The sequence below is a fragment of the Sebastes fasciatus genome, chromosome 19 (genome assembly GCF_043250625.1).
Source record: "Sebastes fasciatus isolate fSebFas1 chromosome 19, fSebFas1.pri, whole genome shotgun sequence".
Classification (NCBI taxonomy): Eukaryota; Metazoa; Chordata; class Actinopteri; order Perciformes; family Sebastidae; genus Sebastes; species Sebastes fasciatus.
In genome coordinates this window covers 24,547,414-24,566,849 of record NC_133813.1, presented here as the reverse complement: position 1 = coordinate 24,566,849, position 19,436 = coordinate 24,547,414, and the positions used below count along the sequence as shown (strand labels likewise).

At 38.6% G+C, this 19,436-nt stretch overlaps 1 protein-coding gene across 3 annotated transcripts in view; it reads left to right on the top strand.

Annotated features, from left to right (window-relative positions):
* LOC141757511 (myosin light chain 3) overlaps positions 1-19,436 on the top strand; it is a 104,821-nt gene that overhangs the window by 22,005 nt on the left and 63,380 nt on the right. Inside the window, exon 2 of one of the 3 annotated variants that reach the window (XM_074618030.1) lies at positions 2,289-2,971. The exons of the other annotated variants lie outside the window; for them this stretch is intronic. Coding sequence (XP_074474131.1) covers positions 2,326-2,934 — 609 coding nt within the window. The 5' untranslated portion in view covers positions 2,289-2,325 and the 3' untranslated portion in view covers positions 2,935-2,971. Of the gene's footprint in view, positions 1-2,288; positions 2,972-19,436 lie in introns of those variants that run through there. 3 annotated transcript variants of the gene reach the window in all.

Below are 19,436 nucleotides of genomic sequence, written 5' to 3'. Positions count from 1 at the left end.
ACTGGCATGAAGATAGAGAAGGGTAAATGTGATTATCGCATGACAGGCTCTAGCTGTCTTAAACTGAGTTGATAAACTGTGATGCTTGCATAAATTAAAGTTGTTATGATTAAGATTGTGTCACAGAAGTGCGCATCCTACACACACACACACACACACACACACACACACACACACACACTCTCCCGTAGATGAAATGAGTGTTTTGTTGGTTAATTTATCATTCACTGAAGGGTATTACAGAGCAGTCATCTACATAAAGCCAAGTGACATATTACGTATTTATAAAGTAGACACATAATGGAATTGCCTTGCCTTGCTTTCACCTTGTGCAACATATACTATATTAACTGTACAGAGAGCTGGGCAATAGGGACACATTCAAACCACACAGGATGCTGCCAGTCAAGCATTTGATTCAGTCAATTGAATCAAATATTTAATTGCGATTATTCAAATGATTGTCCAAGGTTAATCGTGATTAAACGCAAATTAATCACACCTTTTTTACCTGTTAAAAATGTACCTTAAAGGAAGATTTTTCAAGTATTTAATGCTCTTTATCAACATGAGAGTGGGCAAATGTGCTTGCTTTATGCAAATGTATGTATATATTTATTATTGGAAATCAATTAACAACACAAAACAATGACAAATATTGTTCAAAACCCTCACAGGTACTGCATTTAGCATTAAAAAATATGCTCAAATCATAACATGGCAAACTGCAGCCCAACAGGCAACAACAGCTGTCAGTGTGTCAGTGTGCTGGCTTGACTATGACTTGACCAAGATTTACATTTTTACTGCAAATGTGTGTCAGTTCAAAATATCAGTTATCGATCTCCTTGATTACTAATAATCGGTATCGATCCTGAAAACATATTGGTCGATCCCTATAAAGAACACACCAGAAATACACCATTTTTAAGGTAGGAAAAAATAATATATTTATGCTGCATGTTTTTTGCCCAAAGCTGCATGTGATTATCATAAAGTGTGCATGTCTGTAAAGGGGAGACTCGTGGGTACCCAGAGAACCCATTTTCATTTAAATATCTTGAGGTCAGATGTCAAGGGACCCCTTTGAAAATGGCCATGACAGATTCTCCTCACCAAAATTTAGCATGACATGTCATTTAGTATGACATATACCAATGGATTCCTAGTTTCATTTGATACCAGTATCTTCACTCCAGCTTTAAAACTGAGCTCGCTAGAACCTAAAAAGTTGCATTAATGCGTTAAATAAATTAGTGGCATTAAAACTAATCTGCGTTATCGCGTTAATTTTGACAGCCCAGTATTTATGGTTAATTGTAATTTTTTTTTCTTCTATTTTATCGTGAAAATAATCGAATTGGAATATGCCTTTATTGCTCTAATTGGGCGCCTGCAGCAGAAGGCATAAACTCTATCTTACAATTGATACAGGGCACTGAATGTATTTCTAGTAATTAAGGATTTAACTGGTTGACCTTTCCGGTACATCAGTCTTTAATAAAGCATTCATTAAGAGTCCCTTTAGGACCTGTTAGAGCTCGCCACGTTGTTCCTAAATACGGTGGAACACTCTAAGCTACTGTAGTGACAGGAGGGAGAATGCGAGGCTATCATTTATCTGAGAAATTGCCAAAACCGCAGCGACGCTATCCAAACACATCTCTCACTGAAAGACCTTCTGTCTAACTATAAAGCCATAGCATACATTCTGAGGCAGATTTAATCCAATCCCTCAAGCCCTATCATCTTGTTTTCTCAAAAGAGAATGCCTCCCGGTTATTATATAAATAATACATAATAGCAAGTCCCCAAAGTGTGCTGATTCATCCTGAGACCTCTGACGTCAAATAATTAACTATTTGCGAGATTGCTGCAACAATGTTCTGGGGAGAAACAAAAAAAGCATTGTTCCAGAAAGCAGTGATTCCCAGACTTTCAGCCGTTGGTGAGGCAAATCTATTTCGGTCCCTCTCCCTCATGGGCTGATGCATTGTGCTGTGATCCCCTTTGTCCATCAGAGAGACAGAACATTTTCGGCCTAATGCAACTGGACCCTCACTAATGACAGCGAGCAGCCCTATGACAGCAGCTGGGAACAATACTTAATGTTGACATCACTTGCTATGGGGGATCTATTTCAGGTTTCTTCCTTTTATAGTGTGCGGTTTGGAAATGGCTATCCTGCTCCCCTAGACAAAGCGCATATAAAAGCTTTGGAAGAGGTGGTGGCCCTCTGTGCTTGGGAATCCCTTCCAAATCCCTTCAGACTCCTGCTTGTTTTGCAGCAAGTAACCAGCTCACCTCAGAATCCCCCTCGACAACATGGCACCGAAGAAGATTGAACCGAAGAAGCCCGAGCCCAAGAAGCCAGAGCCTAAGAAGGATGCGGCTCCAGCTGCTAAGCCGGCTCCACCTCCGCAGCCGATGCCCGAGCAGCCCAAGGAGCCCCCGTTTGATCCCAAAAGCATCACTCTCGAGTACACCAACGACCAGATCGAGGAGTTCAAGGAGGCCTTCAACTTGTTCGACCGCACACCGACCGGAGAGATGAAGATCACGTACGGCCAGTGCGGAGACGTGATGCGAGCCCTGGGCCAGAACCCTACCAACGCAGATGTGCTCAAAGTGCTCGGGAAACCGCGGCCGGAGGACATGAGCACCAAGATGGTGGATTTTGAGACCTTCTTGCCAATGCTGCAACACATCTCCCGCGCGAAAGATCAGGGCAACTTTGAGGATTTTGTGGAGGGGCTCAGGGTTTTTGACAAGGAAGGCAACGGCACCATCATGGGAGCGGAGCTGCGTCACGTGCTGGCGACGCTGGGAGAGAGGATGACGGAAGACGAGGTGGACAGACTGATGGCCGGACAGGAGGACGCCAACGGGTGCATCAACTACGCCTCCTTTGTAAAGCATATTCTCTCTGGATGAAAGAGACATTTAGAGCATATAAAAGACTTTACCTCTGTTTTTCTCAACTTTCTGGATCCTTGCTAAACATTTTGTCCATGTAGAGGTGAGCATGTCACTTAGTCTGTGACATTATTGTGCTGTCAAGAGCAGCAGTTAATGTTCAGTGAAAAAAAAAAAAGTGTTGGCCGCTAGACCTGTGATTAGTTCTTTTTAATAAACACTCTGAAGTATAATGAAATGCCAGTGAGATAAAATGGACAACCATAAAGACCATTAATAAAGGAAATATAATTACAAACCGCCTCACAAATGTCATTTCAGTATACCCAACATCATTTACATTTGAAGAGGAAATGATGATTCAGGCAGGATTGCTGATAAAAAAGTACTCACTTTATGTCCATTCAACTTTTCACATCATCTGAGTTAATGTGATTGCGGGAGGGGGAGAGAGAGAGTATTGTTGGGAGACGAAAAACAAATAGGATTTGGCTCCATCTGAAAATAGAACAGATTTGATTCTATTCTACTTTACACAAAGAGTGTTTGAATGAGCGTGCTTGTCACAGTGCTTGAGGGGCAGCTGCTGTGGATCAAGATACACTCCCACATGCTGGACACACACACACACACACACACACACACACAGATGCAAGCGCTGATCCAGTTCCCTTTGACAACTACAAGACAGGTGCTCCAAGGACAGGCCCTCACCTCGGTTGCAGCGGCTGACAAAACGATTTGAAAAATTTGAAACTAGCGTTATCATATTCAGGGAACAGTGTATAAATAATATGATTTAGAGTTGAATTTTTCACGATTTAGCGGAAAAAAATGCCTCATTCACTTTGACAGCAGTGGATAGGACGCATCCACACCATATGAAAAGCTTTTAAAGGTCCCATATTGTAAAAAGTGAGATTGTCAGGTTGTCTTCTTTATTATAAAGCCGGTTTAAGAGCGATATAAATACTGAAAGTATTGAAACGCTCAATCCATGAGAAAAAAACACTGTGAGACTGCACAAAATTCGTGATACGGTACCGCGAGTACGCCATTCTATGCACCTATCCAATACCATAATTTATTAAAGGTCCCATATCGTAAAAAGTGAGATTTTTGTGTCTTTTATATTATAAAGCTGGTTTAAGTGCTATATAAATACTGTTAAACTATCAAAATGTTCAATATACGGAGAAATACACACAGCCCGTATTCAGAAACTGTAGCTTTGAAACAAGCCGTCAGGATTTCTGTCCATTTGTGATGTCACAAATACACAATTTCACAGTTTGAAACGTAAACATTCTGAATGTGTCCCAGTTTATTTCCATTTTTGCAGTTCATGTGAATGACATCAGCTGACAGGAAGTAAACATGGACCCAAGCTGTTACCTAGCAACGCAACGACGTCGCAGTTCCGTTGGAATGTGCAAAAACGGAGCGTTTACGACAGAGGGTGAATACAGGCATATTCAGGCAGACGATACCAGGAAAATACTGGTTTTTTTAGCATTACGGTATGTAAACATTTTCTAGTAGAAACACAAAATACAAGTATGAAACTATAAATGAGCATGATATGGAACCTTTTAAAGCTGTATTAAGCAAATCTTGACCCCCAGGGTGCAAAAGGACCCCTGATAGATTGCTTCAGTTTTCTTCAAAAGTCAATAGTGGGGGAGTAGGGAGCATACATTTGGGTTGTGCAAGTTCATGTAATGGAAACGGCTGCCCATGATTCATATGAGGGTCTGGTGAGAGCTGTTGAAACCCAGCCACATGGACCAGTGAACTGAAAGCGGTTGAAAGCTTGAAAAGAAAAAAAGCTGCAGAGTGTTTTCATTCACAGTGGAGTTGACAGTACTGGAAGCCCACATCATGAGAAGTCTCTTATTCACTGTCAAAATATAAAAAAACAAAACAAAGGTTGTTTGTGTAGTTTGGAATTTTAATTTTAAAAAGCAACTGAGGAACAGCGTATGACCCAATCACACTGAGACGCGCTGAGTCGCTTCAAAAAACCCTTGGCAAAACACGTCGGGCAAAACACTGTGGTGCGCCTGTGGAGCGGGGCTACGTGTGCTACAGCAAATATTCAAGTAGATGTCGAGCTCTTGCCGTTATAATAATAATGGGGTGACCTTGAATTATTTAGTTCATCATAATGAAATACGGCTGATATCAACTATACCGGATCGGATATCGGGCGGATGCTGACTCAAATAGCTGGATTGGATATCGTTGACGATGGGGATGATCTATTCAATTCAGTTCTATGTTTATTGACTGGAATTTCCTGTTAAAGTTTTGACCAATCTGTTGCAGCATTAAAAAGGTTGACAATTGAATTGTTATTCCTGTTAATTCTAAAGATTTTTTACCAAGTTGCTGGTGTACGATTTATTATTTCAATAATAAATAACAATTAGATAAATGTGTATCTATGTATTCATCGGTCACATTTATTCAACTATACCACCATGACTCAGTCTCCTATATAGGGATGCACCGATACCTTTTTTCAGACAAAGTACAGGTACAAGTACTTACATTCGGGTACTCGCCGATACCGAGTACCGATACGAGTACTTCTCTTTGCCAAAAGACCCTCGTTAACAGCCAACTGGAGGGTGTGAGCGACACACGACAGGTTGAAGAGTCCCGCATACGACCGGCTCTAGGTCGGCTTGGAAAGGCTCAGGGCGAAGGTGGCTCGCGGAAACTGGTATCGGTATCGGTGCATCCCTACTCCTATACACTATTTGATAGGGCTGGGATGCTGGGATACTATCTAAATACTTGGTTGCCGATTCGATATGTATTGCGATTCTACAAGTATTGCGATTCGATATTATGATTAATTGTGATTATTGTTAACTTTTTTAACACTAGATCATGGGAAGAAGTTGAATCATGAACTTTTAGCAATATTTATTTTTGAAAATCTCTAAATTGATACCGTGAAAATGTTTGATATTGTGTCTATATGTAGTCAGAGATGTCTTTAAGCCAAATAATTGATATCATCGTCAGGCATTATTTATTGAGTTAAAGCCTCTGGGTATAACACATGCGCAGTGTAACTGATGACGCGTTGATGACGCATGACCCCGCCTCTTTACTTCAGAGTGAGAGACAGAGAGAGAGCGGGGGGTTGAGGGAGGGAGGACACCTGTAGAGTCAGCGTTTTTTCACATTAAACTCTGAAATTACAAATGAGTTCGACCAAAGCACACTGGGTGATTGTTGGAAAGAGTAACGACGACGGTTTAGGTGAGTTTTACTTTGTTTCTGTTCAGTTTGAATAAAGTGTTTTACGCTGCTCCACTACGTACAGCTGATCTCAACATAAACAAAAATACACGTGGATGATGGCGCAACCTGCACGGAGAGGGGGGGGGGGGGGGCAATCATACTCGGGCAGCTTGGCAGAGATCTGTGCTCTCCGAGGGCCATTCTAGTTTTCATGTAATTTCATTTAATACAGCGTGGTGACTAAGATAGACAGGTAACGATAACAATTTGAGAAAGCCATAGCATATTTGAAATACCGCAATTGAATTGTGTTAATTATTTTATCATTTTCAGCACTTGAACTGCCCACCCACATGGAATAATATCATCCATTCTATACTTGAATGCACTCAGCAGCACGCTGCTCCAGTATACCAGGCACTTTCCTCCTTATTCATTTCGCTTTTTGCTGGTTTTGAAGACGGAACTGTCGAAACTCAGCAGTCTCGACAATGATCATTTATTCCCCTACTGTAGATTACTGTGGGTTGACACGTAACCAGTGTGTGTTTGGATGTGAATACATCCTGTGACTGTGAGCGCACTTGCTTGTCAGCTCAGCCTGCAGCAAGGCTCAGAACAGTACAGACCCCAACCAGTACCTGGCTCTCCGCGATTCCCCCGCAACTCCACTGCAGCACACAGGACTGTCAAGCTGCAATTACTACACCACCAAGGTGCACCTCTCTCCACAAACAAACCACAACATACATAAATAAATAAAACTATAGCTAACAAAAAAGTTTTGGGGGAAACCTTATAAAATCTAACACTGAGAAATATAAACCATATATGACCATTAATATTTAATTACCTGCAGTATTTTGTATAACAAATTAGTGTTTTAAAATCGTTTTTTTTTATTAAAGTGAGTTGGTTAAATTACTTTTTACTTCTCATTTTGTACTGTAAGTCAGCAGAAAATCATCAATATATTATTCATACTATGTATACAAAATGCATATGAATAATGTACGTTATGTTATAGTATTTTCACTTCAGACTGATATATATGTACATGAAACTGGAGTAATGGAGTAATTTCCTCCCCCTCTAAGAACTAAAGGAAAGTAGCTGTTGCGCTGATGACATCTAATGGAGACCAAATAAAAAAAATATATATATATACATATATATATATATTTATCCTATGTATTTAGTTTATGCAATGTGTGTGCAATAAAAGCCCTACAGCAAAGTATTGATTATGCATTTTACCATGAAGCAACCATAGGAAAGTACTAATTTGCAGTCATTTAGGTTAGAATTTGATGTTAAAGGTCCCATATCATGCTCATTTTCAGGTTCATACTTGTATTTTGTGTTTCTACTAAAACATGTTTACATGCTGTAATGTTAAAAAAAAAAAAATATTTTCCTTGTACCGTTGGCCTGAATATGCTTGTATTTACCCTCTGTCTGAAATGCTCTGTTTTAGCGCATTTTGACGGAATTGCGACAAAATTGCAACAGAATTGCGTTCCTAGGCAACAGCTTGGGTCCATGTGTACTTCCTGTCAGCTGATGACATTCACATACACTGCAACCGGGAATAAACTGGGACACATTTAGAATGTTTATGTTTAAATCTGTGTAAAGGCTCTAAATATTGTATATTTGTGACATCACAATTAGACAGAAATTCTGACAGCTTGTTTCAAATGCAGAGATTCTGAATACGGGCTGTGGATTGAGCGTTTCGATACTTTCACAGTATTTATATAGGACTCAAGCCTGCTTTATAATAAAAAAACATGAAAGTCTCACTTTTTTACAATATGGGACCTTTAAAGCAGCGGTAGGCAGAATGTTTTTGGCATCATTCGGGCATTTTCAGGCTTTAAAAAGCCCGTGATTGGAGACTTTGGCCAATCACAGGTCATTTCGGAGAGAGAGCGTTCCTATTGGCTGTTAATTCAACAGAGGCAGCTGTGAATCACTCGTGAACTCCGATCGGTCAAACGGTCAATCTAGGCAGCGCTGATCAAATATGAATCAATATTCTCTGACTGTAATACCTATTTCTCACCTCAAATGTTTTCAGAAATATCTTGTAGTGTACTGTTTAGCTATAAAATGAGAAAGTTTGCTTGGTAGATCAGTTTCCTCAACTGATCTCAACATGGCTGCCAGGTCACTCTTTCGCATTTTACAACTGAACAGTACACTACAAGATGTTTCTGAAAACATTTTATGCGAGATATATGCATTACAGTAACAGAATATTGATTTATATTTGATCAGCGCTGCCTAGTTTGACCGTTTGATCAGAGTTTAAGAGTGATTGACAGCTGCTTAGAAACGGCAAGGCTCCAGCTCGGCTCTGATTGGTTGTTTTCCTCTGGCCTGCCGTTAGGAGCACCGGAGGACACAGAGGCACATGATTTTTTTTCAGATTACAGGTTTCATGCACTGCTATCAGGATATAGTGACTGTTTTATAAAAATATCTTTTTTTAATGATTTTTTCTCTAATTTGCTGCTTTAAGTCCCATCTGGACATGATGGACAAGACTCTCATAAAACCATAAAGCTCAAGTTTACTAAACCATTTTTCCAATGAATTAACAATTGGATCCGGATGTGTGTGATAGCACTTTAAATACACGTGTTCAGAAGCTATTTTTGGCTCACTGTAGAAGGAGTAGAAAGACTCAGCTAAATAGACAGAAGTGGCACTTACTCTATGAAGCTGTCAAGTACATGCAAAGGAGGTTCTAAGTGCACTGGGCATCCAGCTCCGTACCCGGTTGAGAGCCAGCCAGTAATTTAGACCCATCATGATTAATCAGCAGCTGTTTAGCTTTAAAGTCCTTTGTCAAATATGTGGGGCTCTTGGCTGCTGGGAGGATCCACCAGCTTGTGTACATAAGTTTTAAATTTCGTTGTGTAGAAAGATGGAACACAATATGTTAAATGTTTAGCGTCAAAGAAGTGATGCCTTTACTGTGATTTTCATAGCCATGGATTGTGCCGTTGTTGTTGTTTTAGATTGTGTTATATTAAAATGTCAGACATTTAAACTGCTCTCTGCATGGCTCTAGCAGCCCAGGTGGCAGAATAAACCACCACAGCACACACACGCTTGCACAGAAATATCAAGTGGCAGCATTTTGTCTCATTTAAAGTGGCAATTTGTGAGCTCCCCATATTTTGCCATGGGCAACACCCGGTGTTCGGCGCCAAGCAGTTATTGCTGTAAAAATCACTGTACCTTATTTTGGGTGTCAGAATGTCTAATGAGTATTGAGTTGTCACTTAACTTGAATTTTAATTTTCTATACCGGTCTTGTCAGAGTTGTTTTTCTTCTGCCAGAAACTCATCACATCCCATTGTGGGGAAAGGATTTTTCATGTTAATAATAACAGTGAATATAAACCTTTTCATGAGCTTGTAGATTGTCACTTGGGCATCCATTGATAACTGCAAATATTCAGCAATGTTCCAGGAACAGGCACAGTTTCCGTGACGATTTTCTAATGTCCAGTTTAACACTGTTTAGCTCAGCAGTTACAAATTACCATGAGAGTAATGACAAAGATGAATGGCAACCTTGGTTATAAAACAAGCGGGAAGTCAAAGAAGGTATGCCAAGGTCAAGATCAGCCGGCATAATTTTTTGGCAGCCGATCATTTTTTCACGGGGCGGCAACAAATTCACCACTCTGTATTAAGAATAGATGAGCTCATTTCATTTACTGTAAGCAGTCGGACTGGATTTTGAATTACATTTTGAATTACAAAGAGCAGGGTCTCATTTATGGATAAGGCCTGATATTGTGTGAATAAAATGCCTTCATATTTGATGAAAAGAGGTCATATATCCAACCTATAAGCTGCAAACCCTATCAACTCTTTAACATTGTCCAATACATTATGAAACTGCTCAATAGGTGATCATACACCATTCATAGCTATACCTACTAGGACTGGGCGATGAGGAGGAAATCAAATATCTCGATATTGACATTGCGACGATATTGTAGCTTTGACAGTTGGTGCTTTCTAAAAATATTTACACTATTCGATTTTTTATAAATAATTATCAGTAATGTAGATATTATGATTAAGCTGGTAAAGGCAAATAATAGAATAGCTAGAACAGTTTGGTGAGTTCAGAAAATTACATCAGTTTACTGTAATGCAGCTTTTAAAACCAGCAAAAGATGAAATATTACGATATCAACGATCTAAAACGGTATCTAGTCTCATATTACAATATCGATATAATATCGAAGTATTGCCCAGCTCTAAAACCTACGAAAAATAATGCACTGTAATTCGTATACATCCCACAAAATAATTTTGTATGTAATCCACGCAATCGTGAACCAGGAAATACAGTATAAAGAGTGACAAACGCTGCACAGGGCAGAGGTCGGGGTGGATAGGTGGGTCAGAAAACACCAGACTTTTGGCCAGGAGACCGTTGTTCGTATCCTGTGTGAAACCAGAAGTCAACGTTGATTTATTTGTCATGTAAATTCAGTACTTAAGTTACACCACTTCCGTAGTTATTTTAACAACAAAAAACACGATCTTTTCCTAAACTTAAGTAGTTTTGTTGCCTAAACCTAATCAAGTATTTCAAGCGTATTTATTTTAACCCAAACCACGATCTTTTCCTAAACATAAGTAGTTTTGTTGCCTAAACCTAACTAAGTAGTTCAAGCATAGTTATTTTAATCCAAACCACGATCTTTTCCTAAACATAAGTAGTTTTGTTTCCTAAACCTAATCAATGATTTCAAACATATTTATTGTAACCCAACCACGATATTTTTCTTAACCTAACCAAGCAGTTCTGTTCCATTAAGCTGAGCATACACTGTACGATTTTAGAAATGTTGTTGTGTAACTCCCACTCCTACTGTATGAGTAGATCATTTCACGCACGGCAAACAACGCCCGACAAAGCTGAAATTCAGTCCGACTCTAAAGTGAGTCGTGCGGCTCAAAATCCGGGCCAGAAACGGGCTAAAAATCGTATAGTGTATGCCCAGCTTAAACCCAACCAAGTTGTTTCAACATTCATAGAAACACGCACAAAAAATTAGGAATAACTTTTCGTAAGATATCATACAAATTGTTGTACGAGGATACATTGATAGGTGAGAATCACTTTAATGTGATACTTCATACCAGCCAACACTTTATTATTATTATTATTATAATTATTATTATTATTATTATTATTATTATTATTATTATTATATTACCTTTGAGATCCACACAGGCCAATTGTCTTCTTTTTTTTTTTCCTCTTCATTCACAGACTTACAGGTCACACATGATTTCCAGTCCTCTCTTAGCTGGCACCAAATGAATACAAACAAGTTAACACTGATATTTATGCCTTCACTTGTAAGCGAAAGCAGTTAGAAATCAATATAGTTAATTGTTTTTTGGATGTGATCACCATCAACTAATCCCCCTTGAGGGGTCCCTTGAGATAGCTTTCAAAAATAGTACCCCTACTCCTACATGCAACTAAGTCATGCTGCAGTCTTCCAAAACGTTATGTACCATTACCATGGAAATCAGCAGCCCCTGGATCGCTGATGCTCTCATTGTGTTGCGCAACACCAATAGGCTTGTTAGCGCTAATGACATTAGAGTGCATGTGTCCTGTTGACTGATGACAGTTAAGTAATCACGTTGATGCTGTGCTTAAAAGAAATTACAGCAGAGATATGTAATGCACCACTTCTTTGGTTAAGGCTGATTTTTGGTCCATAAATTAAAGTGGTATTCTCTCCTGAAGCTTTTGAGCTCTTAAAAACAAAAACAATTAGGTGGATTAATTAAACACCTGGTATTCTCTTGGGGCAAGTGCATGCAGAATCAAGGTGTTAAGCACATCAATTAAACATTTCATAATTATTTGTTCCATTTTTAAATCACAACATGCAGGTTATAAATGGTGTTTCTTGTAGCAGAGAGGAGATGATAAATGTGTTCCATTAGCACAAATGAAAAGCTTCTACAACTACAACAAATGCAGTAGTTTGATGGTACCACCAGTCCAAATATCTGCTGTAATTACAATCTGAAATATGATCACAGTTTGAAGATGAACACAAAATTGATGTGGCAAGAATGTGGCGACACAATACGTATCATGATACAGGGGTTATGATTCAATATATTGAGATATATTGCCGTACTGTAAGCAACGCGATACATTGCAATTTAATTTAAAGGTCCCATATTATAAAAAAGTGAGATTTTCCTATTTTTTTTATTATAAAGTTATAAATTATAAAGCTTAAGTCCTATATAAATGCTGTGAAAGTATCGAAACGCTCAATCCACAGGGAAATACACACAGCCCGTATTCAGAAACTCTGCATTTGAAACTAGCTGTCAGGATTTCTGTCCATTTGTGATGTCACAAATATACAATATTTATACCCTTTACACAGATTTAAACGTGAACATTCAGTGTATGTTAATGTCATCAGCTGACAGGAAGTACATATGGACCCAAGCTGTTGGCTAGCAATGCGATTCTGTTGCAATTGTGTTGCAATTGTGTTGCAATTCCTACGAAATGCGCTAAAACAGAGCGTTTAAAGGTCCCATATTGTAAAAAGTGAGATTGTCTTGTCTTTATTATGATAAAGCTGGTTTAAGTGCTATATAAATACTGTTAAACTATCAAAATGCTCAATATATGGAGAGATACACACAGCCCGTATTCAGAAATTGTGCGTTTAGACAAGCCGTTAGGATTTCTGTCCATTTGTGATGTCACAAATATACAATATTTAGACCATTACACAGTTTTAAACGTAAACATTCTAAATGTGTCCCAGTTTATTCCTGGTTCGATGTATGTGAATGACATCAGCTGACTGTTGCCTAGCAATGCAATTTTGTTACAAATCCGTTGAAATGCACTAAAACGAAGCGTTTCAGACAGAGGGTAAAAACAGGTATATTCAGACGGACAGTATGAGGAAAATATTTTTTTTGAACATTACAACATGTTCTAGTAGAAACCCAAAATACAAGTATGAACCTGAAAATGAGCATGATATGGGACCTTTAATGAAGTTACATGCAAAGATTAACTCAAAATCTTTGCATGTAACTTCATTAAATTAAATCGCAATGTATGGCCTTGTACTTAGAATTAAAAATCAAGTTTTTTTGAGAATAGATACAGCATCACAAAACATTATATCACGACACTCAATATTTTCGATATTTTCTTACACCTTTTAATTTGTATGTAGTCATCTAGTTTTCTTTTGTGTTGTTTTTAGATTGATACCAAACGGCATTGTTGGAATTATTACAGAACGAGAATTCTAACACTATGATTCAGGTAGTCAACACAGGCTTTCAGATAAGCCTTTTGTGCAATGTCCTTTAGAGCGTACGGCAGGAAAAAGCAAAGCCTCTGTATAATAAACGGCCTCTATCCTCACAGCTGCTTTCATTACCGTTCATTCAACACATGCCGTGTCCGGGGATCAATACTTCTTCACCTTGTGCTGTATAGATGCCAGATTAGATGCAGCTCCAAGGGCAATAACGAGGAGCGCCTGAACTCGCTTGGCATTTGCAAACATGCGAGTCTGTAACATTTAAACTGTTATTTGAGTTATCAAGAATTTGTCAAAAATTAATCATTTTAAGTTATCACTTCAAATATGATACACATGATGAGGATTCTGAATGATTTGACTGACACATGAGGATTCTGTTTGGCAACTAAAAATGTAAGTATCCTCTGAGAGTGCTGTAGAATATATTTTTGGTTTCATAATGAAAAGGAAATGTTATTGGATTATACAATTTTTTTTCTTAAAATAGGAAGTGTTCCCATGGAGCAAAAATATTAAATTCTTGAAAAACATAATTTAATAACCTGGCCCTCCTCAGGGTGCAAAAAATAGATGTTGGAAAGTAAATGACAGACTAAATATATCTAAAAAAAAATCATGTTTTAATTAAAAACACACAAACTTATATTGGAGGATTACACTGTTGTCTACAGATAATCATGTTTCAAAATCCACCTTATATATTAGACACTTTATTGACCTGCATGTTGATCATATGCACCTACACCGTACATATTCAGTGAGAAAATAACATTTTGCTTTTAGGGTCAAAGTTAGATTTAAACCAGCAATGAATGAAAAATGTTTAATTTTATAACTCTTCTTCATCTGTGCTTTATGGATTGCATGGTGTTTTTTGGAATTCTCTCAGATTTCCCCAATGGTTTCCTAAAATATGTCTTAATTAGAGCGTCTCATTGCGTTCTAGGATGTTGAGAGGCAACAGAGAACATAATCACCAACCTCATTTGTCTTATTAAAAGTTCTGAAGTTAACTCTTGAATTTCAGAGGGGAAAGCTGAAGTAAAGTCAGCGTGGACAAAACTTTTAGGGCTTTTACTGGTTCAGTCTCGCATTATGTCTCGGAAATGTATTAAGGTGCCTAATGAACCTGTGTGCCATCTTGTAGGCAGCAGCCCTCCGCTATTTATTTCAATTCCACACTATATGTCTTAGAAACTGAAAACACAACATTGATATTGTTAATAAGGAGATTTGTACTTGCTTCCAAGAACACTACAGATTATACAAGACCACATCAAGACTAGAGATGGCTCGATTACACTTTTTAATGTCCGATACCGAAACCGTGAGTATCAACACCGATACCAATCCGATACCGTCTATTTCCCTCTCTTAAACAATAGGTTTAATAAATTGAATAACTTAAGTTACTTTGCAGATTGAGGTTATTGATACAAAAAAGTAATGAACTATTAAATGATGATGTATTATTATTATTGATTAAACTACCCAGCAGTATATAAAGTCATGAAAATGGGCTCCACATTTACCAGCTGCAATATTAAAGATTTAAACACTTAAATGCATCAATAAATAAAATAAGATAATATATATATTATTCTGCATATTGAGGACTTTTACTTTTGGTACTTTAAGTATGTGTTAATGCTAATATTTATGTATTTTTACTTGAGTAGCCTCATATTTTGAATGCAGGACTTTTACTTGTAGCTAGTATTTTACACTGTAGTATCATTACTTTTACTTAAGTAAAGATCTGCGATTTTCTTCCATTCCATTCATTCCATCCTATCGCTCCTTTATGGAGCATAGGCCGTTGACTACAGTCCGCCAGAGTCTTCTGTCCTGGGCTTTCCTCTCCAGTTGTTTCCATGTCAGCCCGCTCTGTTTGATGTCCGTGTCGAGGTCCCTGCGCCAGGTGTTCTTGGGCCGGCCTCTCCTTCTTTTGCCTTGTGGGTTCCATCTAAGGGCCCGCCTGGTGATGTTGGTACTCGGTTTTCCGGAGTGTGTGGCCAATCCATCCCCATCTCCTTCTCCTGATCTCTTCTACCACAGGTTTTTCACCTGTTCTCTGACAGAGATCATTGTTGATATCTGGCCAGTGGATGTTTAAGATTCGCCTCAGGCAGCTGTTTATGAATGTTTGTACTTTTGTTATTGTGGTCTTGGTTGTCCTCCACGTCTCTGAACCATAGACGGGTATTGGTTTGATGTTAGAGTTGAAGAGTCTGAGCTTTGTCCGCCGGCTGATTTCTTTGGAGCTCCAGATGTTCTTAAATTGTATGAATGAAGCCCTCGCCTTGCCTATTCTGTATGTATAGGCTCCTACTTCTTCAAGTGCTGTTCCCTCCAAGGTCACTGAGTCTTCGCTGGTTGTGTTTGACCTTGAGAACTTTACTTTTCCCTTTATGGATGTTGAGGCCTATTTGTGATGATGTGTCTGCCAGTATTCTTGTCTTTTCTTGCATCTGTTGTCGACTGTGAGACAGCAAAGACGGGTCATCAGCACAGTCTAAGTCGTCTAGCTAAGTCGTTGTGAGTGTCCACTGGATGCACACAATTTTCAGATACAGTTAATGCAGTGCAGTGCGTGCACTGTTTACCTCTCCATCATCATCTACTGCTGCTGTCTGTCTGTCTGTCTTTCTCTCTCCAAAGTGCGTTCGCGCAGAGTTTTTACCTCTATTAAAATGAGTAATTTACTGTTTTAGTTTGTTTTGGAGTGATGCCGTAACATAATGATATGCAACGGGAGGTTTGTAAAATAACATAAAACAGCAGCTACAATCATGAAGATATCCGATCCAGTGATTTTGGCCAGTATCGGACCGATACCGATGATGATGAGTCGGATCGTTGCATCCCTAATCAAGACCATAATGTCTTTCTAATGCCTCGTAGGTAAATCAAGCCCTAGAACAGAGCTATACCACTAAGCTGTGTTTCACCTTTAAAAAAAAAAATCCTTCAGTTGACATTTATTATTCTGGTTGGCCTATAAATAAAAATAATTTCTTAGTGAGGACAAAGTTTTTTTCTGCCAGTTACATGCCTGCCCATAGGGAAGGTGAGCCCTTGCCTAAACCTCCAGAGATGTCTCCTTTGCCATCCTCAGCAGCGTGAGGCTATTATTTTTCTGCAGTCTGTGCTCCTCGACAAGGAGTCAAGCTGACAGTCACGCTGGAACTTTAAAACCTCAGCAACTCCTATCAGAAGAAAACGAGCAAAACACAAATCTGACTGTTGGGTCTGAAGTTTACTTCTATCAAAATATTGATTCACTTTTATTGTTTTGTCATTGGTACCGTTATTCAATAGCAGAACAGACTGAGAGAGGGTTCAACCGCATGTTATAAAAATCCCTGCTTGGATTCTCTTGGTCTATCTTAACAGTTGGATGCAGTGTGGAAAAATGCAGTAAAATATCAGCCAGGGATTTTCTTCTCTTGTAGAAAATGTTGTAAAATAATTGGCCTTACCCATTCGGAAGAAAGTTCTCAATGTAACATTCTAACTTCAGACAATAATGTGTATCTTACAACGCTAATTAGACCTTCATTAGGCCAATACTGTGTGTATATAAGGGTGAAGAGTGATTTTTGGCATAATCGCTAATGGCTTGATAATTATTTTTTTCAGTTTATTGGTATAAAAATGACAACATTATCGTCCTCATATCACTTTGGAGTTAAAAGAGAAGTCCTTGGTCATTATGAAGTCCATGAACTTTTTAAAAAAAAGTGCTTTGCCGTATTGTGAACAATTATGTTAAGACAGATTTTTCCTCTCCTGATGCCATCAATGTGGATTTAATATATTTTTTGCATTTCTATAAAATATGTGGAAAGCAAAATAAGTCGGAAAGCTATACTTGACAAGCTAAAGACTGTGTATATTTAATGCTAATTGGCTGCCTGTTGGCAAATCACAGTGATTCGACGTTTACAATTTTATTTAAAGCGAGGGTATAGGCGGAAAGCTTTTGGGATCATTGGACAAAAATTCCATAATAACCTTTCAGCATATTGTAATTCAAGTGTTCTGAGAGAAAACTGGATTTCTGCACCTCCTCATGGCTTTGTTTTCAGGCTTTAAAAAAATCTAGCCACTTTGACCAATCACAGGTCATTTCAGAGAGAGAGAGTGTTTTCTATTGGTTGTCCATTCAACGGAGGCAGCTGTCAATCACTCACAAAAACATCTGAGGTGAGAAATAGAGATTACAGTAACAGAATATTGATTCATATTTGATCAGCGCTGCCTAGTTTGACCGTTTGATCGGAGTTCGCGAGTGATTGACAGCTCCTCAGACACGGCAAGGCTCCAGCTCTGCTCTGATTGGTTGTTTTCCTCCGGTCTGTGAAATCTTGCAGATGCCGTTAGGAGCACCGGAGGCACATGATTTTTTTTTCAGATTACCTGTCTCATGCACTATTGCCAGAATATAGTGACCATTTTATAAAGATAACTTTTTTTAATCATATTTGCTACAATTCTATCCACTGCAGCTTTAATTGTAAGGATGCTATCAAACCAATGTTTCTATATTTGTATGTAGGTATGCATATATCAACACAGATCTCAAACTGTCAGGTCGTGAAACCTTTTCTAAAAGATCAGAATGTCTCTGTTGGGGCTGCATAGAAAAACAGCCCCCTGCTAAAACAACAACTTTACAGTCTACTTGTCAGCATGTATACACAGACAATTAAAAAATAATATCACACAACCAGAGAAACACGTTGAAGCCATGTGCCCTTAACATCCATATCAATCACAGGGAATTAAGCCATTTGGCCATACGTCATATTGACGTCTTGCACTTCTAGAGGGAAACACTTAATGTAAATCTATGTCCTGAGGTCTAATCCTAATTGAGTGTTCTAGACAGTGTTTTCCTTAGTTTTTGCCGTAACTGAGAACCCATTGTAGGGATTACAGACACAGCCTCTGGCCAAAACATCTAAGTAGCACTAAGAGGAAACACTTTCTTACATTTCTCATTAAATGTTGCAAATTTACTTAGCTTCAAGTTTGCTTTGAATTGCACGGTGAAACTTACTACATACTTTTCCATTTTCTTTCTGGTTTTTTTTCCTTTCTTTTGCCTGACAGGTGAAGATTATTAGTCTGCAAGTGCACTCCTGACCCCCAACAGCTACCCACTAAACCTGCGTCAGACAATTTAAGAAAATGTGTTTAAAGCAAGTGAAGAAAATAACAAAGTCATTCTTTCAGGGAATAAAATTAATTAATCCGCTGAAGTAGTTCGGCTTCATTACTGCAAAGAGGATGTTGATATTTTTTTCCCCTTCCTTTTCCATGCGGCATTAATTTCTTTTGATCAGTGAGCTTTCTGGAAAATGCATTAAATATCAGCATCTGTCGTTTAGCCACGAGGGATTCAAAAAACGTCCGACTCCTGAGTTTGTCTAGCCAAACAGTGACGTTTGTGACGAAGTGATTTAGCTGAGAAATAGCCTTTAAACATATTTGCCGTAGATAGACACACTAGGTGGATTAAATGAGGAGTGAATGACAGCAGCTGTTGCAGAGACAAAGTGGACAGATGACAGATGTCCCCCAAGCTTGAAAACCGTTTCAATCACACCGTAATGCATTTGCACTGATTAACCACCAAGCTATAGGCCTCACACTATTTAGAGTCAAAGTTTGATTTATTGGGAAATCGGTTTGCACAATCGCTTGCCCACAAACACGCTGGTGCTGGCCAAGGTTGCTGCACCAGCATCTGTGTGGAAGCCCATTTGTCTTGCGCTCACCGCTATGATCAAAATATCTTCAAAAGTACTCATGTACAAAACTTTACTTGGGTTAATGTTCTGTTTTTCTATTTTTAAGATTTGTTGGTGTTACAAACTT